The sequence below is a fragment of the Artemia sp. Qi Xiang Cuo genome, chromosome 12, assembly GCF_049724085.1.
Source record: "Artemia sp. Qi Xiang Cuo chromosome 12, ASM4972408v1, whole genome shotgun sequence".
In the NCBI taxonomy this organism is placed as follows: domain Eukaryota; kingdom Metazoa; phylum Arthropoda; class Branchiopoda; order Anostraca; family Artemiidae; genus Artemia; species Artemia sp. Qi Xiang Cuo.
Genome location: NC_142805.1, coordinates 3,390,127 through 3,413,364, shown reverse-complemented (window position 1 = coordinate 3,413,364; position 23,238 = coordinate 3,390,127). Strand labels below are relative to the sequence as shown.

General features: G+C 33.2%; 1 protein-coding gene across 1 annotated transcript in view; it reads right to left on the bottom strand.

Annotated features, from left to right (window-relative positions):
* Nucleotides 1-7,492: 7,492 nt before the first annotated feature.
* The window catches only part of LOC148945666 (uncharacterized), a 55,862-nt gene continuing 40,116 nt past the window's right edge, over nucleotides 7,493-23,238 (bottom strand). Inside the window, exons 5-6 of the mRNA XM_089098235.1 lie at nucleotides 10,943-11,103; nucleotides 7,493-7,550 (exon numbers count right to left, since the gene is read on the bottom strand). Of these exons, the coding sequence (XP_088954361.1) occupies nucleotides 7,493-7,550; nucleotides 10,943-11,103 (219 nt within the window). The remainder of the gene's footprint in view (nucleotides 7,551-10,942; nucleotides 11,104-23,238) is intronic.

The following is a 23,238-nucleotide window of genomic DNA, read 5'->3' as shown; positions in this document are numbered from 1 at the left end:
AAGATTAAATCTAAATCTATCATTCGTAATTCCCTTGATCTCGACAAGGATTTTTACTCAAAACACATGTTTTCATTAACGATTCATTGATTTTGGAATTCTTCAATCTAAAATAAATTCATTTGCAAATAGAGTGTCTGGTACTTGAGAGGAAATCTAGCCCTTTAAGCTGATTAAATAAAAAAAAAAAAAATTAACTGAAAGTAAGGAGCTACGTTAAAACTTAAAACGAACAGAAATTAGTCCGTACATGAAAGGGACTGTCCCCTCTTCAACGCCTCGCTCTTTACGTTAAAGTTTTTTATTGTTTAAAAAAATAGAGTTGTGAGAAAGTCAAACTTTAGCGTAAAGAGCGAGGCGTTGAGGAGGGGAAAGCCCCTTTCATATACGGAATAATTTCTGTTCGTTTTAAGTTCTAATGTCGCTCATTACTTTCAGTTAAAAAAAACTTGTTTTTTTAATTTTTGAAAGTTTTTGAATTAATGCAAGTTTTGATTTTGGCACACCGTACATGAATAATTAAAAGAAAATTTGAAAATTAATTTTATTTTTATTTGGTTAAATGGCTTTCGCGAAACTTGTTTAATTTTATTTACGAACGTTTTTATTAGTAATAAATATACGTAACTTACGAATTAACTTACGGAATAAACTTCTATATTCATATATTTTTAATACGTATGTTAGAGGGTTCGCCCCCTAGTCAATACCTTGCTCTTTAAGCTATAGTTCGAATTTTATTCCACTTCTTTAAAAATGACCCCTTAATCACAAATGTCGTTAATTAGAATAAATAGCTCTTATGAAAGTACTAAAAAATCTTTGGCTTAAAGAGCGAGGTATTGACTAGGGGGTGAACCTAATCATATACGTAATGTTTTCTGTCGTTTTAAGTTTTGATGTTGCTCCTTACTTTCAGTTGAAAAATTTGTTTTTTTTTATATATAATTTCTTATCTTTTTTAAATAATGCTGGGAAATCCGGCACCCCCCTTCATAGCAATGTCCCTTCCCCCATGAAAACTTTCTTCATGGAAAGATCCTCCCACATACCCCCCCCCCCGCACTAACAGAAAAATCCCAACTGAAAACGTATGTATACTTCCCAATAACCAATACTATATGTTAACATTGGGTAAAGTTCATAACTTTAAGCCCTCCCCCTGGGGACTTCGGGGACTAATCCATTATAAGCGATGTAGTTATCATATTTTTAATCCCGTAGAACGTACTGGCTATCTCAAAATTTGGGTTAGATGATTTCTGCAAGATATGAACGTTGGAGGGGGCTTAGCGGACTGTTGCTTTTTTGTATCTTTAATAGGAATGTAGGAACTTTATTTTCGTTAGAATGAGCCCTTCCATGATATTCTAGGACCACCGGGTCGATACGATCACCCCTGGGAAAAAAAAACAACAAATAAACACGCATCCGTGATCTTTCTTCTGGCAAAAAATTCAAAATTCCACATTTTTGTAGATAGGAGCTTGAAACCTCTGCAGCAGGGTTCTCTGATACGTTGAATATGATAGTGTGATTTTCATTAAGGTTCTATAACTTTTAGGGGGTCGTTTCCCCTTTTTTCAAAAATCAGCCAAATTTTCTCGGGCGTGTAACTTTTGATGGGTAGGACTAAACTTGATGAAACTTATATATTTGAAATCAGCATTAAAATTTGATTCTTTTGATGTATCTTTTGGTATCAAAATTCCGTTTTCTAGAGTTTCGGTTACCATTGAGCCGGGTCGCTCTTTACTTACAGTTCGTTACCACGAACTGTTTGATGAAGGTAAATTCTTGGACCGAGCAAGAGTACAAGAAACAATAATTTCAGCAATAGCCTTATTATGGAAATAGTTTGTTGAAGACTAAATGTCTAATACTACATTGCTGCTTGAAATTTTTATTTGTTCCAGGTTAAGCATATCAAAGAACAAAAAGGAAGCTTCAGTTTCTGATAGATTTTGAATCAATCTGGGATGATGATCAAAGGAACCCACAAATTCTTACTGCCTTATTATGGATTGAATATAGGGATTTTAAGTGAACTAAAAACTTGTTGAGATGAAAGCGACCATGCCACCATTTTATAAGCGACCACCTTCATAAAAGCAACCACAATATTTGTAATTAATACAAGATAAGGAGCTAGTGCTACTAGTTATATTTGTAAAGTATGCATCCTTTAGAAAAGGCTCTTAATTCCTGTGGTCTATGTCAAAATTTAATTTTTGTATAGAGATACTTCAAGAATAATATTATTCCATGAGTATTTTTTTTTTTTAAATGATATTAAATGCTACGTTGCAGGGTTTTTGGTTATTCTTTATTTATGTGTTCTTTATTCTTTATTCTGTATTATTCTTTATTTATTCTTTATTCTGTATTCTTTATTTATCTCCTTACCGTAGTCCATACGGCTTCTGTCTCTATCTCTAAAACTTGATGTTTCGTAATTATTTAGGTTATTTATGGCATTATTTATGACATTTTATTTACGACATTATTTATGACATTATGACATTATTTATGACATTAGGTTATTTATTAATTATTTATGACAAAAATCTAAATTTTTGCTCCTTTTTTCGACTTCTTTTATATCTAGACTATATGTTTCAGACATTACCAGTCAATATGTAGGCCTGATTCTGAAAATTCCTCAAATGAAAAACAATTTATAAATAAGAGTTATAACGAAAAATGTTTTTAGATTACGTTTGTAGAAAATTCTATACAAAAAAAGCTTTATATTAATTTAAGAATGATTTCTTTTGAACCTAATTTTATAGCATTTTAACTAAATTGATTACTATTTTCAGAAGCTGATTACCCCTTCTGAAATATAATAATTCTGATTTTGGAGAACCTAAGAAAATTATCGTATACTGGCAAAGGGGGCGGGTGCAAAGATATGGCATTGAATATATATCTAGTTTGATTTTCCCAGCCCAGCAGCTAAACGGTAATTTTTTGGAATTAAAGAACAATTTTCCATATCTACCAGTTTAATAGATAGTGGATTGCTTATTGTCAGAGGAGTGTTGGCAGTTCCCTGATAAAACTTCCCTGTTTTCCTGTATCTAGTCTCAAAAGTTGATTTATTCATTATTGCCATCTAGATTACAGCGTTGACAATTTTAAATCCTTTGGGTGGCAGCGTTGCCAATTAAATGAGATACCACCAGTGCTTCAGATTTCAAATTAGAGGCCAGAAGTTAATTTACTCGAAGTCTTGGAGTTTGTCAGAGGGATTTGAACTGATATACAATGGATGATGCAAATTAAACTGGGTTGAGTGACTCCAACCAACAGTGCTTTTACAGCTTGATTAAAAGTTTGAAAGATTTAATCGGAGCTAATAAAATTCCCGGGGGTAAGAAAAATGCCCTATAGCTTCTCAAATCTATCGAGTCTGAACATATGAGGCTACAGGAACAACATAAAAGTGTATTGAAAAATGAAAATGATAGATTTTTAGAGATTTTGAGTTTAGAACGACAACTGAAAGATCTCAGTGATAAAAGAGAAAATGGCTGTGATCATCCCTGTGCTGCCCTCAACCTTACTCAATGCCTTAACAAACGTTCGTATTTTGACATTTTTAAGGCTCATGGAAAGTTTTGCATGACTTTAGAGCCATTAGACAAGGATAAAAAAAAAAACACTTTAAAGCTGAGACACACAGTCGTGACATCAGTAATTTAATTTCCATTGATAGCAAAACATTTTCAGCTAAAATTATCTCGAACGGTAGAAACGGAAAGATAATCCGAGAAATTTCCACTAATCAAGATCCCTACTGTGCTATGTCCTTTTTCAGCGAAAATGTGAACTTTTCTAAATTAAAACCCAAAGAAATAGAACAAAACACTATCCGAGGATGATTTGTTACAAATTTCAAATTCTTTTCAAATGATGAATGTCGGTCAAGCGTTCTGGATTTTAATTCAAGTATCTACAGATTAGTAAGTGATGGAGAAACCCTGAAAGTATTTTATTCCAAAGAATATGTTGATTCTGATTTCGGTAATTTGATAATAGAAGTGAGCCCGATAGTTCATAACGAGATTATTGCACAAGGTGGTATAAAATGCGGCTTTTTGCTATTTTATTGGGCCGGTTATATCCATCTGAATGGTGTTCCAAATATTACCTCTAGTTGCCATACGAAATCACAGTGTGGAGGTAGTGAAAAATGCTCTTGAAGTACAAAAGACCATCCATATGCAAATTGTACGAAGCCTTTTACCAGCAAACCGTCTTATCGCGCATGTGTTAAGGTAAATATTAAGTACCAGCCACACGCAGTGTATGAACACGTTAAATGTTCAACTACCATTCATATCTGCAACATTCATATAGTGCTATGGTTCAACTTCAAAAAACTTTAGATGATCTGGAGCCTGATGTTGTATCAAACAGTTCGTGGTAACGAACTATAAGTAAGGAGCGACCCGGCTCGATGGTATCCGAAACTCTAGAAAACGGAAAAAGGTTTTTGATACCAATAGATATATCAAAAGAATAAGATTTCAATTCTGATTTCAAATGTATAATTTTCATCAAGTTTAGTGCTACCCATCAAAAGTTACGCGCCTGAGAAAATTTGACTGATTTTCAAAAAAAGGGGGAAAGACCTCCTAAAAGTTATAGAACCTTAATGAAAATCACACCATCATATTCAGTGTATCAAAGAACCCTACTGTAGAGGTTTCAAGCTCCTATCTACAAAAATGTGGAATTTTACATTTTTTACCAGAAGAAAGATCACGGGTACGTGTTTATTTGTTTGTTTTTTTTTTGTTTTTTTTTCCAGGGGTGATCGTATCGACTAAGTGGTCCTAGAATATCATAGGAGGGCTCATTCGAATGTAAACTTAAATTTATTGTGCCCTTTTTAAGTGACAAAAAAAAATGGAGGGCAACCAGGCCCCCTCCCACGCTTATTTTTTTTCCCAAAGTCACCCGATCAAAATTTTGAGATAGCCATTTTGTTCAGCATGGTCGAAAATATGATAAATATGACTTTTAGGGTGACTTAATCCCCCGAAGTTCCCTGAGGGTGGGCTAAAAGTTATTAACTTTACCAATTGTTAACATTTAGTTTGGTTTTTGGGTATTTATACCGATTTTTACTGGTGGTTTTTTTTCGGTTTGTGGTTGGGATGGGGGGGTCGGGGGTTATGTTGGAGGATCTGTTCATGAAGGAAGTTTTCATGGGGGAAGGGAAATTGCCATGAAGGGGGCGCCGGACTTGCCAGCATTATTTATTGGTTATTGGGAAGTATACAACCATTTTCAGGAAGGATTTTTTCTGGAGGGGGGGGGCAAGAGGCGGGGTTACTCTGGAGAATATGTCCGTGGAGGATGTTTCTTTTGGGTAAGGGACATTTCTATGAAGGGGACGCCGGATTTCCAAGCATTATTTAAAAAACGATCAGAAATTAAATAAAAAAAAACAAGTTTTTTCAACTGAAATGTAAGAAGGAATATTAGAACTTAAAACGAACAGAAATTATAACGTATGTGAGGGGGTTCTCCCCCAAGTCAATACCTCACTCTTTACGCTACAGTTTTTTTTAGTGCTTTCAAAAGAGCTATCTATTCTAATTAAACGGCCTTTGTGATTCAGGGGTTTGTTAATAAAATTATTTGTTAAATTTTAACGTAAAGAGCGAGGTATTGACTACGGGGAGAACCCCCTCATATACGTAATAACATATACGTAATAAAAAAAAAACAATAAAAAAACAAGCGATACGGCTCAATAGTGATCGAAACTTTTAAAAACGGAATTTTGATGTCAATAAATGTATCAAAAGAATGGGTTTATAATGCTGAATCTAAATATATAAATTTTATTAAGTTTAGTATTACTCATCAAAGGCTACAGGCCTGAGAAAATTTACTCGATTTTTTAAAGAGGGGGGAAACATCCCCTACAAGTGAAAGAATTTTAATTAAAATCACACTGTCAGATTCAGCGTATCAGAAAACCCTATTACATAGGTTTCAATCTCATATCTGCAAAAAACTACAATTTTTCATTTTTTGCGAGAAGAAAAATATACGAATATAGAATTTTGTTAGGTAAGTTAATTTGTAAATTAAGTCAGAACCAAATTTAGAGAAAGCCATTTAGCAAAAGAAAAGCAAAATTTTTATACAAATTTTGTTTACTTATTCAATGACGGCGAGCCAAAATAAAAGCTGCATTAACTAAAAAACGATCAGAAATTAAATAAAAAAAACAAGTTTTTTAAACTGAAAGTAAGGAGTGACATTAAAACTTAAAACGAACAGAAATTATTCCGTATATGAAAGGGACTGTTCCCTCCTCAACGCCTCGATCTTTACGCTAAAGTGTTTTATTGTTTTAAAAAATAAAGTTGTGAGACAGAGTCAAACTTTAGCGTAAAGAGCGAGGCGTTGAGGAGGGGACAGTCCCTTTCATATACGGAATAATTTCTGTTCGTTTTAATTTTTAATGTCGCTCCTTACTTTCAGTTTAAAAAACTTGTTTTTTTTATTTAATTACTTCAAGAGCCGTATGTAAACAATTTTGGGAAAATGTCATGCATGTCACCTAATGCATTGTCACCTAATTATGTAGTTTTCTCTAAATTTTACCTTAGTTAGAGATTTTATAGCGCGGGAATACTAGCTAAAAAGAGTTTAAGTTCTGATATCCGTTATGATATTTCTTGTAATATTCTTGTAATATCTATTTTTTTATATTTCTTGTAATAACAAAATGGTTCACTTTACCTTAAAAGTAGAATAGTTTTTATTTCCTCTATTTACGTCCCACCCTCTGCTCTGTCTGTTTGTGATTATCTTAGTATTTTAGATAATGTTAAAGATTTTACTAGTTTTGTTATAGTTGGAGATTTTAACGCTAAAACCCCTTTATGGTTAGATAATCATTCTACGGACAGAAGAGGTAAAGGTGTTGAAGACCATTTCGTTGGCAAATCATTGCTTGTAATTAATGCAGAAGCACATCCAGGATTTTTGTTCGGGGGGGGGAGTATTAATTTTTTTTAGGGGGGGGTTACATATAAAACCTCAAAAACGCATACAAATTTTGTTTGTGTCCATTTTTGGTACGTTTTTACGAGTCAAGCAAACATTTCGGGGGGGGGGGGGGTCAAACCGGGTAACCCCCCCCAGGATACGGCCTTGAATTAATGACATATATGCTACTACATATGATCAAACAAATCTACAAAACCGATGAAAGCACCTGGGCCTGATAATATTTTAAACTTGGTAATTCAAAAGAATTCTAATATACTTTCTCCTACCTTTTTAAATATTATTAATGCATGTTTAAACTTCTCTTATTTTCCAAAAGCATGGATAGAAGCTAATACTGTTGTCATACTTAAGAAAGGAAAGAAAAATGATGGTAACCCGAAGTCTTATTGCCCTATTAGTCTATTGCCCTGCTTAGGTAAAATTTTCGAACGTGTAATTATGTATAAATTCAATAATTTGAGTAGTGAGTGTGAGTGGGTTTCTCCTCTGCAATTTTCTTTTTGTAACTGTAAAATCACAATATATGCAATTGATAATATAGTAACTTTAGTCGAGAATAATAAGAAGAGAAACTTGTTTACTTTAGTTTTATTTTTGACATAAAAGGGGCTTTTGACAATGCTTGGCATCCAGGTATAACTAAAAATTTTGTGATAAAGGCTGTCCAAATGGCCGGTTAAAATTAATTCATAGCTATTTATCGAATTGTGTTGTTTCCTACGGTAATAACGTATAATGTGAACTAGAAAATCTTGCCCTCAAGGAGGTATTCTATAACCTTTCCTGCAGCTAATAAATAACGATGATCCCTTGCGTATTAAAGTTGATGATGATTGTAACTATGATGATGATGATAAACTATTCAAGCATAATCCGATGATGCTTGTATTAAAGTCATTGTAAAAAGTATAAGTATGGTCGAAAAAGTTGCAAAAAATGATTTTACTAATTTAAAATCACAGGCTGATAAAAATAAACCTACTTTTGATCAATCTAAAAGGGAGGCTATTCTATTTACGAATAAAAACAAGAAATCTGATGTAAATATTTTCTTTGGAGGAATTAAAATTGAAATCCAGTATAAAGTTAAACATCTCAGGGTTATTCTCGATAGAAAGCTATTGTGGAATGTGCATATTTTAGATAGAGTTGGTACTACTAAGCGTTATTCGGCCAAATTATTATGCGCTGCAAAGACAACATGGGGTCTGAAGCCATATGCTCTTCGTAAGTTGTATATATTAGTTGTAGAAAGTACCATTTTATATGCTTCTTCTGTTTGGTTGGGGGCCCTCAGAAAAAAAGTTCAACGATTGCTTAATTCAGCTCAGCGTGTTCCTCATTTCTAAATCTTTTCATTCAACACCGACTGAGGTAATTACAGCTTTAGCGGACGCGTTACCTTTACAATATAGAGCTATTGAATTTGCTGTCAATAGGTATTGCAAAAAGATTTGCCCATCCTTGTGGCTTCCTTTAATGATGCCGACTTTCCCTCTTTTGAAGAATTCTCTCCAACATAGTCTTTATACAGATGAATGTATCGCTGAGCTACTTGGTATAGTTTTTAGATAATGAGTTTCCTACTAGATTACTATTGATTTCAAAAATGTTCTTTATAATAAATGGTTCTGTCATTTTGAAAATAATATTAGTATATGGCATAGCCACTTTTTCACCAATAAAGATGATCTTGTCTCAGCTTCAAAATATGCTCCAACTTATAAACTAACTCAGTTCATTACTGGACATTGCCACCTAAATTACTTCTCGTTTAAAATTGGGAAAACTTCTCCTTTGCGTGTATATCATAGGTGCGTGTATGATATAGGTCCTGTCTTCGGTGTCATCATCTCAGCCCCAGAAGTCTTCTCAGCCATAGGTGAATTAGTAACTTGAATCAATATATCCCTTTACAAAGTGCATCTTTTGGGCCCTAGATTCATTCCAGAAACTTTCATTTACTTGACCAAACTTCATTTCAAAATTCAAATTCTTTGAACGAAAACTTTTTTACACCGGGGTGATACCTTCAGGGCTTCAGAGCCGCCTTCTTTCACAAACAAAAATCACTAAGCCTCCTCCCTAATATTCAATGTACAGTTATACATAATATTGTTTTTTATTTAAAAAGGGTACTAGAACTTTCCATTTCAAAGGTTCTTTCCTCGTAATCCAGGATTACTCAGTCGATTCAGCTAACCGCGAAAAAAGAAGATGAAAAACAAACAAATATACATGGACACTCGCTGGGGGGGGAGGGGAAGGGTTCATGCCCCCTCCCCCCCCCAAAGAAATCGGGGACTACAAAGTATATATAGAGAAACCAAAAGGAGGAGAGCCGAGTAGGGAAAAACCATAAAAAAATTGTATTGGCCAATGGTTAGCTGGCTTCCAATACGTTTTGACCCTTAATAGGGGCTATATGAATTCTAAGTTGTGACTGAATGACCTCTTTCCAGTTGTCCATAAAAATGGAGAAGAAAAATAAATTTCTTCTCCATTTTTATAAGAAAATATGCATCCACGAGCGGGGACCGGCTAATTTCCGCGAAAAAGTCCAGAGAGTTGTATATAAATAGGAAAACATAAATATTTCCGTTTAAATTCACTGGAAATAAATCTTCCGGTAGAATTTGTCACCCCCGTTCCTTAAGAAACTTCCTGATGAAGCTCTTTCTGTTACATTATCTGCAATAAAAAGGGAGGTATCACCCTGTAGCACCCTTATTCAGGCTTAGTGTTTAAGAAGAGAGATGAGAGATTAATTACTATCACTCCCCCATACCTCTTTCTATATTTATCCGAAGGTTCGTGGTGATAAAGATAGTTTGGGCACTGAATTGAAGCCTTTTTTGGTCATCTGGTATCCCCCCTACCTATACAATGACCCGCTGGCTATCCTTCATAGTAGCTGATGTACAATTATACTCTCTTTTATTTATTTTTTTATTCGTCTTAATTTTCTTTTGGCTGCTCAATTTTATATTTAGGGACAATTTTTCAGAAGGAGTTGTCGGGGAAATTTTCCGGGGGTAGTTTTCTATAGGGAATTTCTGGGAAGGATAAGAGAATTATTCTGGAAGAACTTCCCATGGGAGTAACTTTCTAGGTGAAATACGCTGGACGCCGTGATTTTCATCAAAATCATTGGCCTTTTCAGCGTGTTTCCCTTCTTTTTCAAAAAATTGGTAAGGTTTCTCAGGCTCATAGTTTTGACGTGTAACATTAATTTTAATGAACTTTATATATTAGAAATCGCCATAAAGACCCATTTTTTTTATGTATTTCCCATCGTCAAAACTCATTTTATAGGCTTTAGGTTGGTATTGTCCAGAGCCGCTGTTTGCTTACTGTATCTTACAACAATATGTTTAAATTTTAGTTCAACAATCTAGAAATCTAGGAATTATTGTCACGGGGAATGTATCTATTCATGGTACTACATATTTGGAGCTACAAATTTTGACATTTTAGAAATAATTTGGAACTTTATAGAAACATCAAACGCACTGGCTTCATTACCCGCTATTTCGCTCAGGTAATTTTGAATGTTCCGACTAGATGTTGGATAGCTAAGCACATTCATTTAAATAAAAATAGATTAAAGAAGTGTTTTTTGAATGAAAAAATACAATTAATCATTCAGACTTTTTTGTAATTAAGAGTGATGAAAAGGGGAATTAATATTTTTTTTCAATAAATAAATAGTCAGTTGAGAGTCCAATGGTTAGATCAATCTTTTATCATGTCATAGGTGTAAACGAGGATTTATTTTCTAAAACAAATCCTAAAATAAAATAAATAAGTCGGTGAGGCACCTGACGGGTAAGCAAGTGCACTATATATAATATATGAAATGTTCTAGTCGTTAAAAAAGCTCAATAGCGCAACTCACGTGGACTCCGATATTGGCATTGTGTCGATAACATTTCTCATATATTCATCAGCTCTGGCACGAAGATGGCTATAGTCTGTAAGGCTTTTGGTAGAGCTTGCTGTTCTTCTATCCCGACCAACTGGGGTATTGGGATCATTGTTAGTTGCTGTTGACCTTCTCTAGAAGAAAAAATAATTTAATAAAACGAAAATTTAGATGCCGTACAATCAAAAAAGCCAAATGCCAAGTAATTTTGGAAAAATAGCCAATTATAGATCATCATTTTCTCATGGTGGGACTTTTTTGACAAATACTGATCTTGGGGGATCCCCCCACCGCTCCCTCTCTTTACAGATATGCAGACAAATTTACCTTTCTTTTAATACTCGATTAGTAGCAGTACTGATGGAAAATCATGTAAATAGATTCCAAGACCACACTGGCTATACATGACATATGAAACTAAGAGAGGAAAGAAATTAATAAATGAACAATATAATGAAAAAAAGGTAAGAAAACGAGGATTTTATCAGCCAGTGGCAAAACATGAAGACGTAAAACAAGCAAATATTTCGACAAGGACCTCCGTCAAGTCGTCCTCAGTGCTAAACAAAAAAGAAAACAAAAAGAAAAAAATAACAAAAAATCTAACCTTTCAAGGCTTACCCGACAAAAATATGACAGACACTGAATAAAAACCAGGCAGAAACCAATGAAAAAGGATTTCCCAAAAGGATTGAGCAAGAATTTTTTGCCTTGCAATAGTCATAGCTTTTCTGCAATTTTGGTTTTCATTAGATATGCAAATAGGTTCTCTTAAATAAGACTGGGCGAAAATATTTATTGAGTCTTTTAATATTAAATTGTTATAAATTGGGCTCAATAAATTTTCTCCGGTGTCTCTATTTATAGCCAAATTTCTGTTTGTATGTTTTTTGATCTCAATTACCTCTCTAAAAGATAGTGGTAGGCCATTTACAGTATATAATAAGGTTGCCTCTTCAAAAAGTACCAGATGTGTAGGATTTTCAAAGATATGCGGGGCCAAGGCGGAATCAAAGTAGTTATTTTTATTTTCCAATCTCAGGGACTTATTTATTGAAATTTTGTGTTGATGCAAACGTTCACCGAGTTGTTGATGGGTCCTACCAATGTAAAATTTTTCACATGAACACGGGATTCTGTAGACACCACTAACTACCCAGTACAGGGTCAGTTTTATCTTTTCCTGAGTTAAAAAAATATCCAACTTTTTGTTCAGTTTTGAAAGAAACAGAGAGATTATTAATCTCTGTTTCTTACTCTGTTTCTTAAAATATTCAACTTTTTGTTCAGTTTTGAAAGAAACAGAGAGATTATTAATTTTACTACTAACAATTAGCTACTTTGATCTGCTACTAACAAATTTCTGTACTTATTATTTATCAATATTTTGTGCGTTTGTTTGTCACCTACTTCGTTAGCATTTGGACAATAATTGACAAAATATCTTTGGACATTGGAAAATAATTGACAAAATGCCCTAGGATACTGGAAAATACGTGACAAAATGTCCTAGGACACTAGAAAATAATTGAAAAAAATCTCCCAGGGCATTGGAAAATAATCTGCAAAATGTCCTAGGACATTGGAAAATAATTAAAAAAATATCTTAAAACACTAGAAAATAATTGACAAAATTTCCTTCACCAAGTTGCCTTTATTAGACAAATAGACTGCCGATGTCTTTTAGTAGGCTGGCAAGAAAATATAGAATTAGCGAAGCAAAGATTACGGGACAAAAAAATGGTAAGAAGTGATTGATGTAGGAATGTGGCCAAATATGTTGTTCGTTTATAAAAAAGTTTATTATACATAGCATCGCATTACTAAATTAAGAATGGAGGCAACAACTGAAAAGGAGGAGTAGAATCATATAAAAAAGTTTAAAGCAAGAAGTTTGATTTTACTGGCAACGTTGAGTGAACAATATAATTTGTACTTTACTAAAAAAAATTCAAATGAATTTACTGAAAAAATGTGCATTGTCAGTTTAATATACATATGCTGATATTTATTCCTTAATATTAATTAATTTTTAACTTCTTAAAGTTATAAAAGTGAAAACATTTAAAACAATTTTTTTCAGTAAAGTACAAATTATATTCTGGCTTTTAGAAAGCATAGGGTTTAAAACCCTACTCAGATTAGTTTCTGCTCGTTTTGACTGATTTTAATTTATGTTTGTTTTGGGTTTCATTTATTTATTGATACTGATTTGTGGTAGTTGTATTCTTGGTAGATTATGTCATTCTTTTTTTTTTGTTCATTTTTGGTTTAATGGAGTTCTTTACTTTTTCTTTGAAAAAATTATTTTGTGCAAAAAGTTTTTTTGATTAATTTCTGTTCGTTTTATATTGACATAGTCTTTATCAGGGAAAAAGACTGAGCCTCTTCTAAATTTAAACAACTATCCTTTTCATAAGAACGTTTAATACCCCCTGGGCATAACTTTCAACCCTTGCCCCTAATCTCTGGGGTTTGTTTCAACCCCTAAAGCCTTGTTATATGATATTTAGACTATTTTGAATAGAATGGCTATCTCAAAATTTCTATTAGACGCATTTCGGGACAATATGACGTGTGTGTAGGGGGAGAGGATAGCTGCCCTCTGATCACTTTGACTCTTAAAAAGAGCAATAGAGTGTCTGATTACCAATCCCATGAGCCTCCTTTGAAGTTTATATTACCAGACTTTCTATAAAAACCCTATATAACCCCAGGGCCTATCTTGCAACCCTTTCCCTGAGGGCTGGGGGAATTTGTTACCCTCAAAGAAATAATTTCTAGAGCTTTCTGATAGGCTTAAAAAATGGCTATATCAAAATTTTGATTGGAAGTGTTTGGGGAAACGATAGGCGTGAAACAGGACATTTGCCCTCTGATCAGTTTCGAATAATAAACAAGGCACTAGTCCTCTCACTTTCCATTCGAATGATCCCTTTTTGAAGCCCTCTATAGCCCTTTTTGATGTTTTTGAGCCCTCTATAAAAATGTTATATGACCCAAGGGCATAACCTAAGTAGTAATCTAGGTTATACTTTGCAGAGACATATAGCAATCACCATATTATTTGCGGAGACATATAGGAATTTCAACGTTATTCTATAGAAGCTCTACACCTTTTCAAAGAGATTCAGAACTACCTCACATGGCATATGTAATTCTATGTAAGCTATAGCAAGGACTGGTTTGGTGGGTATAGTCTGGTTTGGTGGATATAGTCTGGTTTAGTTTTTCAAAGAGAGTGAGTATTTGACATTTTTGCAAAAAGGGATTGGCAAATTGGACACTATGAACGATATTAATTAATGTTTTGAATAATAGGAGTGTGAAAGATTCTAATTAGTGATTGGATTGTATGAAGGGGGAGAAAAAAAAGGATTAAACTGATTAGCAGTTAAGGTAAACCCCGAAGGAGTTGTTAACTCAGGTAATTTGTTATAAATTTTAAACATCTTCAGTATTTTAAAATGGCTAACGACGATAGAATGACATTCTGACTTGACCTAACTTTACCTTTCCGATGTGTTCTGTATAATACGCAAGTGATGTTTGATAGGTATTGTCAATTTGAAATAGGCTTTAACGTTCCCTTCGTTCCCCCATTTCTGAGGGCAGGGGAGGGGGAGGGGGAGTCAATTTCAGTATGACAACCAAAAATAATCAGAATCTAAAATAATCGGGATCTGCCTCAAGGGGAAGGCTCAGAGACCCTACGTTCCCCCATTTCTGATGGCAGGGGTGGGGGGAGGCCAATTTTGTAGGGAAAACCAAAAATACTCAGAATCAAAAATAAACGAGATCTGCATCAAGGGTAAGGCTCAGAGGCCCTTCGTTCCCACATTTCTGCGGGCCGGGGAGGGGGAGGGGGAGTCAATTTCAGTGGTAAAACCAAAAATACTCAGAATCGAAAATAAGCGGGATCTGTCTCATGGGCAAAGCTCAGAGGTCCTTCGTTCCTCCATTTCTGAGGGGCAGGAGAGGGAGTGGGACAATTTAGGAAGGAAAACCAAAAATAATCAGAATCTAAAATAAACAGGACTCTGCTTCAAGGGAAAGGCTCAGAGGCCCTACGTTCCCACATTTCGGAGGGCAGGGGAGGGGGATTCAATTTCAGAGGTAAAACCAAAAATACTCAGAATCGAAAATAAACGGGATATGTCTCATGGGAAAAGCTCAGAGGTCCTTCGTTCCTCCATTTCTGAGGGGCAGGAGAGGGAGAGGGTCAATTTTGGAGGGAAAACCAAAAATAATCAGAATCGAAAATAAACGGGAATCTCCCTCAAAGGGAAGGCTCAGAGGCCCTTCGTTCCCACATTTCTGAGGGCAGGGGAGGGGGAGGGGGAGTCAATTTTGGAGGGAAAACCAAAAATACTCAGAATCGAAAATAAATGGGATTTACCTCAAGGGGAAGGCCTGGGCTGATGTTTGCAAGTCGAAGAATTTGTCTTTGTTGGTTTGAATGTCTAAAGTGCCTGTCTTTCTCTGTTTACATGTCTGATTCTTTTTGTGTGTATGTCTGGGTTGGTGTTTGCAAGTCCAAGTTGGGTTTTCAGACCTACGTTTTTTAGATTTTCGTGGGTGTTTGGTTCCAGGGGTTTATTATTTGAGAAGTTAACTTTAGTATTTTGTGATTTTACGTGCATGAAATCATGAATTAGAACAGTTAATTAGCTGTTTGGGTTTAAAGACCTAGTTTTTTAGATTTTAGTTGGTGTTAGTTTACTGGGATTTATTGTTTGATAAGTTAAATTTAGTATTTCATAGTTTGACTTGCATGAAATCATGAATTAGAATATTTAATTGGCTGTTTGGGGATTTTCAGACCTAGGTTTTTTAGGTTTTCGTGTATGTTTGACTCCTGGGGTTTATTATTTGAGAAATTAAATTTAGTATTTTGTGGTTTTATGTGCCTGAAATCATGAATTAGAATAGTTAATTAGCTGTTGGGGTTTTCAGGCCTAGTTTTTTAGATTTTTGTGAGCGTTAGATTCCTGGGATTTATTATTTGAGAAGTTAACTTTAGTATTTCATATTTGACGTGCCTGAAATCATGAATTAAAATATTTAATTGGCTGTTTGGGGATTTTCAGACCTAGGTTTTTTAGATTATAGTGTATATTTTACTACTGGGGTTTATTATTTGATAAGTTAACATTAGTATTTTTCGGTTTTACTTTACTGAAATCATTAATTATAAAATTCAATTAGCTGTTTAGGGTTTTCAGAAATAGGTTTTTTAGATTTTCGTGGATGTTTGACTCCTGGGGTTTCTTATTTGAGAAGTTAACTTTAGTATGTTATGGTTTAACGTGCCTGAAATCATTAATTATAATATTTAATTAAATGTTTAGTGTTTTAAGACCTAGGTTTTTTAGATTTTCGTTGGTGTTTGTTTCCTGGAGTTTATTATTTGAGAAGTTAACTTTAGGATTTCATGGTTTGACGTGCCTGAAATCATGAATTAGAATAGTTAATTAACTGGATGGGTTTTCAGACCTAGTTTTTTAGGTGGTCGTTAGTGTTTGATTCCTGGGGATTTATCATTTGAGCAATTAACTTTAGTATTTAACGATTTTAAGTTCCTGAAATCATGAAATGGAAAAGTTATTTAGCTGTTAGGGTTTTCAGACATAATTTCATATATTGTCATGGATGTTCGACCCCTGGGATGTATTATTTGAGAAATTAACTTTAGTATTTTATGGTTTGACTTGCCTGAAATCATGAATTAGAATATTTAATTGGCTTTTTTTGGATTTTCAGACCTAGGTTTTGTAGGTTTTCGTGGATGTTTGTTTCCCGGAGTTTATTATTTGAGAAGTTAGCTTTAGTATTTTATGGTTTTACGTGCTTGAAAGCATGAATTAGACTAGTTAATTATCTGTTTGTGTTTTCAGAACTATTTTTTCATATTTTAGTGGGTGTTAGGTTCATGGGATTTATCATTTGAGAAGTTAACTTTAGTATTTCATGGTTTGACTTGCCTGAAATCATGAATTAGAATATTTAATTGGCTGTTTGGGGATTTTCAGACCTAGGTTTAATAGGTTTTCGTGGGTGTTTGTTTCCTGAAGTTTATTATTTGAGAAGTTAACTTTAGTATTTTGTGGTTTTACGTGCCTGAAATCATGAATTAGAATAGTTAATTAGCTGTTTGGGTTTTCGGAACTACTTTTTTTAGATTTTCGTGGGTGTTAGGTTCCCGGGGTTTGTGATTTGAGAAGCTAAATTTAGTGTTTCGTGATTTGACGTGCCTGAAATCTTGAATTAGAACAGTTAATTAGCTGTTTGGGTTTTAAGACCTAGTTTTTTAGATTTTAGTGGGCTTTCGGTTCATAATGTGGATTAATTTAGAACTTAACTTTAGTATTTCATAGTTTGACTTGCCTGAAATCATGAATTAGAATATTTAATTGGCTATTTAGGGATTTTCAGAACTAGGTTTTTTTTATTCTCGTGTGTGTTTGACTCCTGGGGTTTATTATTTGAGAAGTTAACTTTAGTATTTTGTGGTTTTACGTGCCTGAAATCATGAATTAGAATAGTTAATTAGCTGTTTGGGTTTTCAGACCTAGTTTTTTAGATTTTCGTGGTCGTTAGGTTCCTGGGATTTATTATTTGAGAAGTTAACTTTAGTATTTAGTATTTGACGTGCCTGAAATCATGAATTAGAATATTTAATTGGCTGTTTGGCGATTTTCAGACCTAGGTTTCTTAGGTTTTCGTGTGTGTTTGACTCCTGGGGTTTTTTATTTGAGAAGTTAACTTCAGTATTTTGTGGTTTTACGTGCCTGAAATCATGAATTAGAATATTCAATTAGCTGTTTAGGGTTTGCAGACCTAGGCTTTTTAGATTTTCGTGGATGTTTGACTCCTGGGGTTTATTATTTGATAAGTTAACTTTAGTATTTTATGGTTTTACGTGCCTGAAATCATGAATTAGAATAGTTAATTACCTGTTTAGGGTTTTCAGACCTAGGTTTTTTAGATTTTCGTTGGTGTTTGTTTCCTGGAGTTTATTATTTGAGAAGTTAACTTTAGTATTTCATGGTTTTACGTGCCTGAAATCATGAATTAGAATAGTTAATTAACTGTTTGGGTTTTCAGACCTAGTTTTTTAGATTTTCGTGCGTGTTAGGTTCCTGGGGTTTATTTTTTGAGAAGTTAACTTTAGTATTTCGTGATTTGACGTGCCTGAAATCATTAATTAGAATAGTTAATCAGCTGTTTGGGTTTTCAGACATAGTTTTTTAGATTTTCATGGGTGTTAGGTTCCTGGGCCTCTTGGATATACAATGCAGATATTTCATTCAATAAATTATGAAAAAATTGTAAGAAAGTGACAAAATGTTTCCTTAATTAACATCTCGGATAAAAAATGAAGAAACTTCATATGAAGAACTATGAAAAAATTTTAAATAAGTATGTAATCAATTCCTTCCTGAACTAACATCTGGGATGCACTATGAAGATAATTCCTAAAGAAAATTATTAAAAAATTGTGTTTAAGCAGCGAATTATTTCTCGAATTAACATCCTGGATAAACAAAAACACATTTCGTTCAAGAAATTTATGACAAAATTCTAAGTAAGTAACAAACTCTTTCTTGAAGTTACCTCTTGGATACACAAGGCAGAAAATTCATTCAAGAAATTATGAAAAAATTGTAAGCAAGTAACAAACTCTTTCCTGAAGTCACTTCTTGGATACACAATGCAGAAACTTCATTTAATAATCTATGAAAAAATAGTAAGTAAGCAAGTAAAAAATTCTTTCTTGAAGTCACCTCTTGGATACAAAACACAGAAATTTCATAAAAGAAATTGTGAAAAAATTCTAAGAACTTAGCAAATTATGTCTTGAATTATCCTACTTGATAAACAAAAAGACATTTAATTCAAGAAATTATGACAAAATTCTAAGTAAGTAACAAACTCTTTAATGTTTTCACGACTTAAAACACGATTTAGAAATTTAATTCAAGAAATTATGAAAAAATTCTCAGTAAGTAACAATTTCTTTCTTGAAGTCAACTCTTGGATACACAATACGGAAATTTCATTCAAGAAATTATGAAAATATTTGTAAGTAAGTAACAAACTCTTTATTGATTTCATCTCTTGGATATACAGTACAGATACTTCATTCATTAAATTACGAAAAAATCGCCATTAAGTAACAAATTATTTATCTTTTTCACATATTTCATTTACAATGCTGAAATCTAATTCAATAAAGTATGAAAATTTTTAAGCAAGTAACAAACTCTTTGAAGTCACCTCTTGGATACACAACACAGAAATTTCATAAAAGATCTTATGAAAAAATTGTAAGTAAGTAGCAAATTCTTTCTTGAATTCACCTGCTGGATAAACAAAAAGACATTTCGTTCAAGAAATTACGACAAAATTCTAAGTAAGTAACAAACTCTATTGTTTTCACGACTTAGATATACTACGTAGAAATTTAATTCAAGAAATTATAACAAAATTCTCAGTAATTAAAAATTTCTTTCTTGAAGTCATGTTTTGGATACAAAATACTGACATTTCATTCAAAAAATTAAGAAATTATTTGTAAGTAAGTAACAAACTCTTTATTGATTTCACCTCTTGGATATACAGTACAGATACTTCATTCAATAAATTATGAAAAAATCGCCAGTAAGTAACAAACTGTTTATTGTTTTCACCTCTTGGATATACAATACGGAAATTTCATTCAATAAATTATGAAAATTTGTAAGCAAGTAACAAACTTTTCCCCGAAGTCAAATCTTTAATAGATAAGGCCTAAACATAATTTGCGACAGTATGAAAAAAATTGTAAGTAAGTAAGTAAGTAACGATTTCTATCTTTAATTCACCTATCGGATAAACAAAAAAAAAGATATGTCATTCAAGATGTTAAGACCAAATTCTAAGTACGTAACAAACCCTTTCTTGAATTCGCCATTGGGTTGCACAATACAGAAATTTAATTCAGGAAACTATGAAAAACATTGCAAACAAACTCTTTCTCGAACTCACTTCCTGGACAGACAATACAGCAATTTCACTCAAGAAATTATGAAAAAATTGTAAAAAAGTAGCAAGCTGTTTCTTGAATTCTCCTCCTGGATGCACAATACAGATATTTCATTCAAGAAATTATAAAAAAAATTGTAAGTAAGTAACAAACTCTTTCTTGAATACAACTCTTGGATACCCAATACGGAAATTTCATTCAAGAAATTATGAGAAAATTCTAAGTAAGTAACAATCTCTTTCTTGAAGTCCATTTTTGAATATGAAATACGATACAAAAATTTCATTCAGAATACTTTGAAAAAATTCCATATAAGTAAAAATCTTTTTCTTGAGGTCCTCTCTTGGATACACAATGCGTATATTTTATTAAAGAAATTATAAAAAAAAAGAGAAGTTAATAACACACTCTTTACTAGTTTCAACTCTTGGATACAAAAAAAGACATTTCATTCAAGAAATTATAACAAACTTATAAGTAAGTAAAAAAAACTCATTCTTGAATTTGCTGTTTGCTTGGAAAATACAGAAATTTCATTCTATAGGACCTCTACACGTGATGAAACGCGTTTTGAAACTACAAGCTATTTGCTTGCCTTTCCTTGGTACCTTTCCAAACGAGCGGGGATTCCCCACTGGTTCCTACACATTGCAAAAAAAGTGAGCAGTACGAAAACTCCACGTTTTCAACCAGACTGAAAAAACCAGACAAAAAACCTAGGTCTGAAAATCCCCAAACAGCCAATTAAATATTCTAATTCATGATTTCAGGCACGTCAAATACGAAATACTAAAGTTAACTTCTCAAATAATAAATCCCAGGAACCTAACGCTCACGAAAATCTAAAAAACTAGGTCTGGAAACCCAAACAGCTAATTAACAATTCTAATTCATGATTTCAGGCACGTAAAACCACAAAATACTAAAGTTAACTTCTCAAATAATAAACCCCAGGAGTCAAACACACACGAAAATAAAAAAAACCTATGTCTGAAAATCCCCAAACAGCCAATTAAATATTCTAATTCATGATTTCAGACAAGTCAAACTATGAAATACTAAAGTTAACTTCTCAAATAATAAATCCCAGGAACCTAACACCCACAAAAATCTAAAAAACTAGGCCTGAAAACCCAAACAGCTAATTAACTATTCTAATTCATGATTTCAGGCACGTCAAATCACGAAATACTAAAGTTAACTTCTCAAATAATAAACCCCGGGAACCGAACACCCACGAAAATCTAAAAAACGTAGTTCCGAAAACCCAAACAGCTAATTAACTATTCTAATTCATGATTTCAGGCACGTAAAACCACAAAATACTAAAGTTAACTTCTCAAATAATAAACTTCAGGAAACAAACACCCACAAAAACCTAAAAAACCTAAGTCTGAAAATCCCCAAACAGTCAATTAAATATTCTAATTCATGATTTCAGTCCAGTCAAACCATGAAATACTAAATTTAACTTCTCAAATAATAAATCCCAGGAACCTAACACCCAAGAAAATCTAAAAAACAAGTACTTAAAATCCAAACAGCTAATTAACTATTCTAATTCGTGATGTCATGCACGTAGAACCACAAAATACTAAAGTTAACTTCTCAAATAATAAACTCCAGGAAACAAACACCCACAAAAACCTAAGAAACCTAGGTCTGAAAATCCCCAAACAGCCAATTAAATATTCTAATTCATGATTTCAGGCAAGTCATACAATGAAATGCTAAAGTTAACTTCTCAAATAATAAATCTCAGGAACCTAACACAAATGAAAATCTAAAAAACTATGTCTGAAAACCCAAACAGCTAATTAACTATTCTAATTCTTGATTTCAGGCACGTCAAATCACGAAATACTAAAGTTAACTTCTCAAATAATAAACCCCAGGAACCTAACATCCACGAAAATCTATAAAACTATGTCTGAAAACCCAAACAGTTAATTAACTATTCTAATTCATGATTTCAGGCACGTCAAATCATGAAATACTAAAGTTAACTTCTCAAATAATAAACACCAGGAAACAAACACCAACTAAAATATAAAAAACCTATGTCTGAAAAAAAAAAACAGGTAATTAACTATTCTAATTCATGATTTCAGTCACTTAAAACCACAAAATACTAAAGTTAACTTCTCAAATAATAAACCCAAGGAGTCAAACAACCACGAAAATCTAAAAAACATATGTCTGAAAACCCTAAAAATAAAAATAAATATTCTAATTCATGATTTCAGGCACGTAAAAACACAAAATACTAAAGATAAATTCTCAAAAAATAAACCCCAGGATTCAAAAACACATGAAAAACTAAAAAACATAGGTCTGAAAATCCCCAAACAGCCAATTAAATATTCTAATTCATGATTTCAGGCACGTCAAATACGAAATACTAAAGTTAACTTCTCAAATAATAAATCACACTAAAATAACGCACAATAACATATAAAATAATTTTTATTAAAAAAAATACAGCTAAATTACTATTATTATTAATGCTTTCAGTAAATTAAAACAACCAAATAATAAAGTTAACTTCTCAAATAATAAACCCCAGCAGTCAAACACACACGAAAACCTAAAAAACCTAGGTCTGAAAATCCCCAAACAGGCAATTAAATATTCTAATTCATGATTTCAGGCAAGTCAAACTATGAAATACTAAAGTCAACTTCTCAAATAATAAACCCCAGGAACCTAATACCCACGAAAATCTAAAAAACTAGGTCTGAAAACCCAAACAGCTAATTAACTATTCTAATTCATGATTTCAGGCACGTCAAATCACGAAATACTAAAGTTAACTTCTCAAATAATAGACCCCGGGAACCAAACACCCACAAAAATCTAAAAAACGTAGGTCTGAAAACCCAACTTGGACTTGCAAACACCAACCCGGACATGCAAACAAAAAGAATCAGACATGTAAACAGAGAAAGACAGGCACTTTAGACATTCAAACCAGCAAAGACAAATTCTTCGACTTGCAAATATCAGCCCTGGCCTTCCCCTTGAGGTAGATCCCGTTTATTTTCGATTCTGAGTATTTTTGGTTTTTCCTCCAAAATTGACTCCCCCTCGCCCTCCCCTGCCCTCAGAAATGTGGGAACGAAGGGCCTCTGAGCCTTCCCCTTGATGCAGATTCCCGTTTATTTTCGATTCTGAGTATTTTTGGTTTTCCCTCCAAAATTGACCCTCTCCCTCTCCTGACCCTCAGAAATGGAGGAACGAA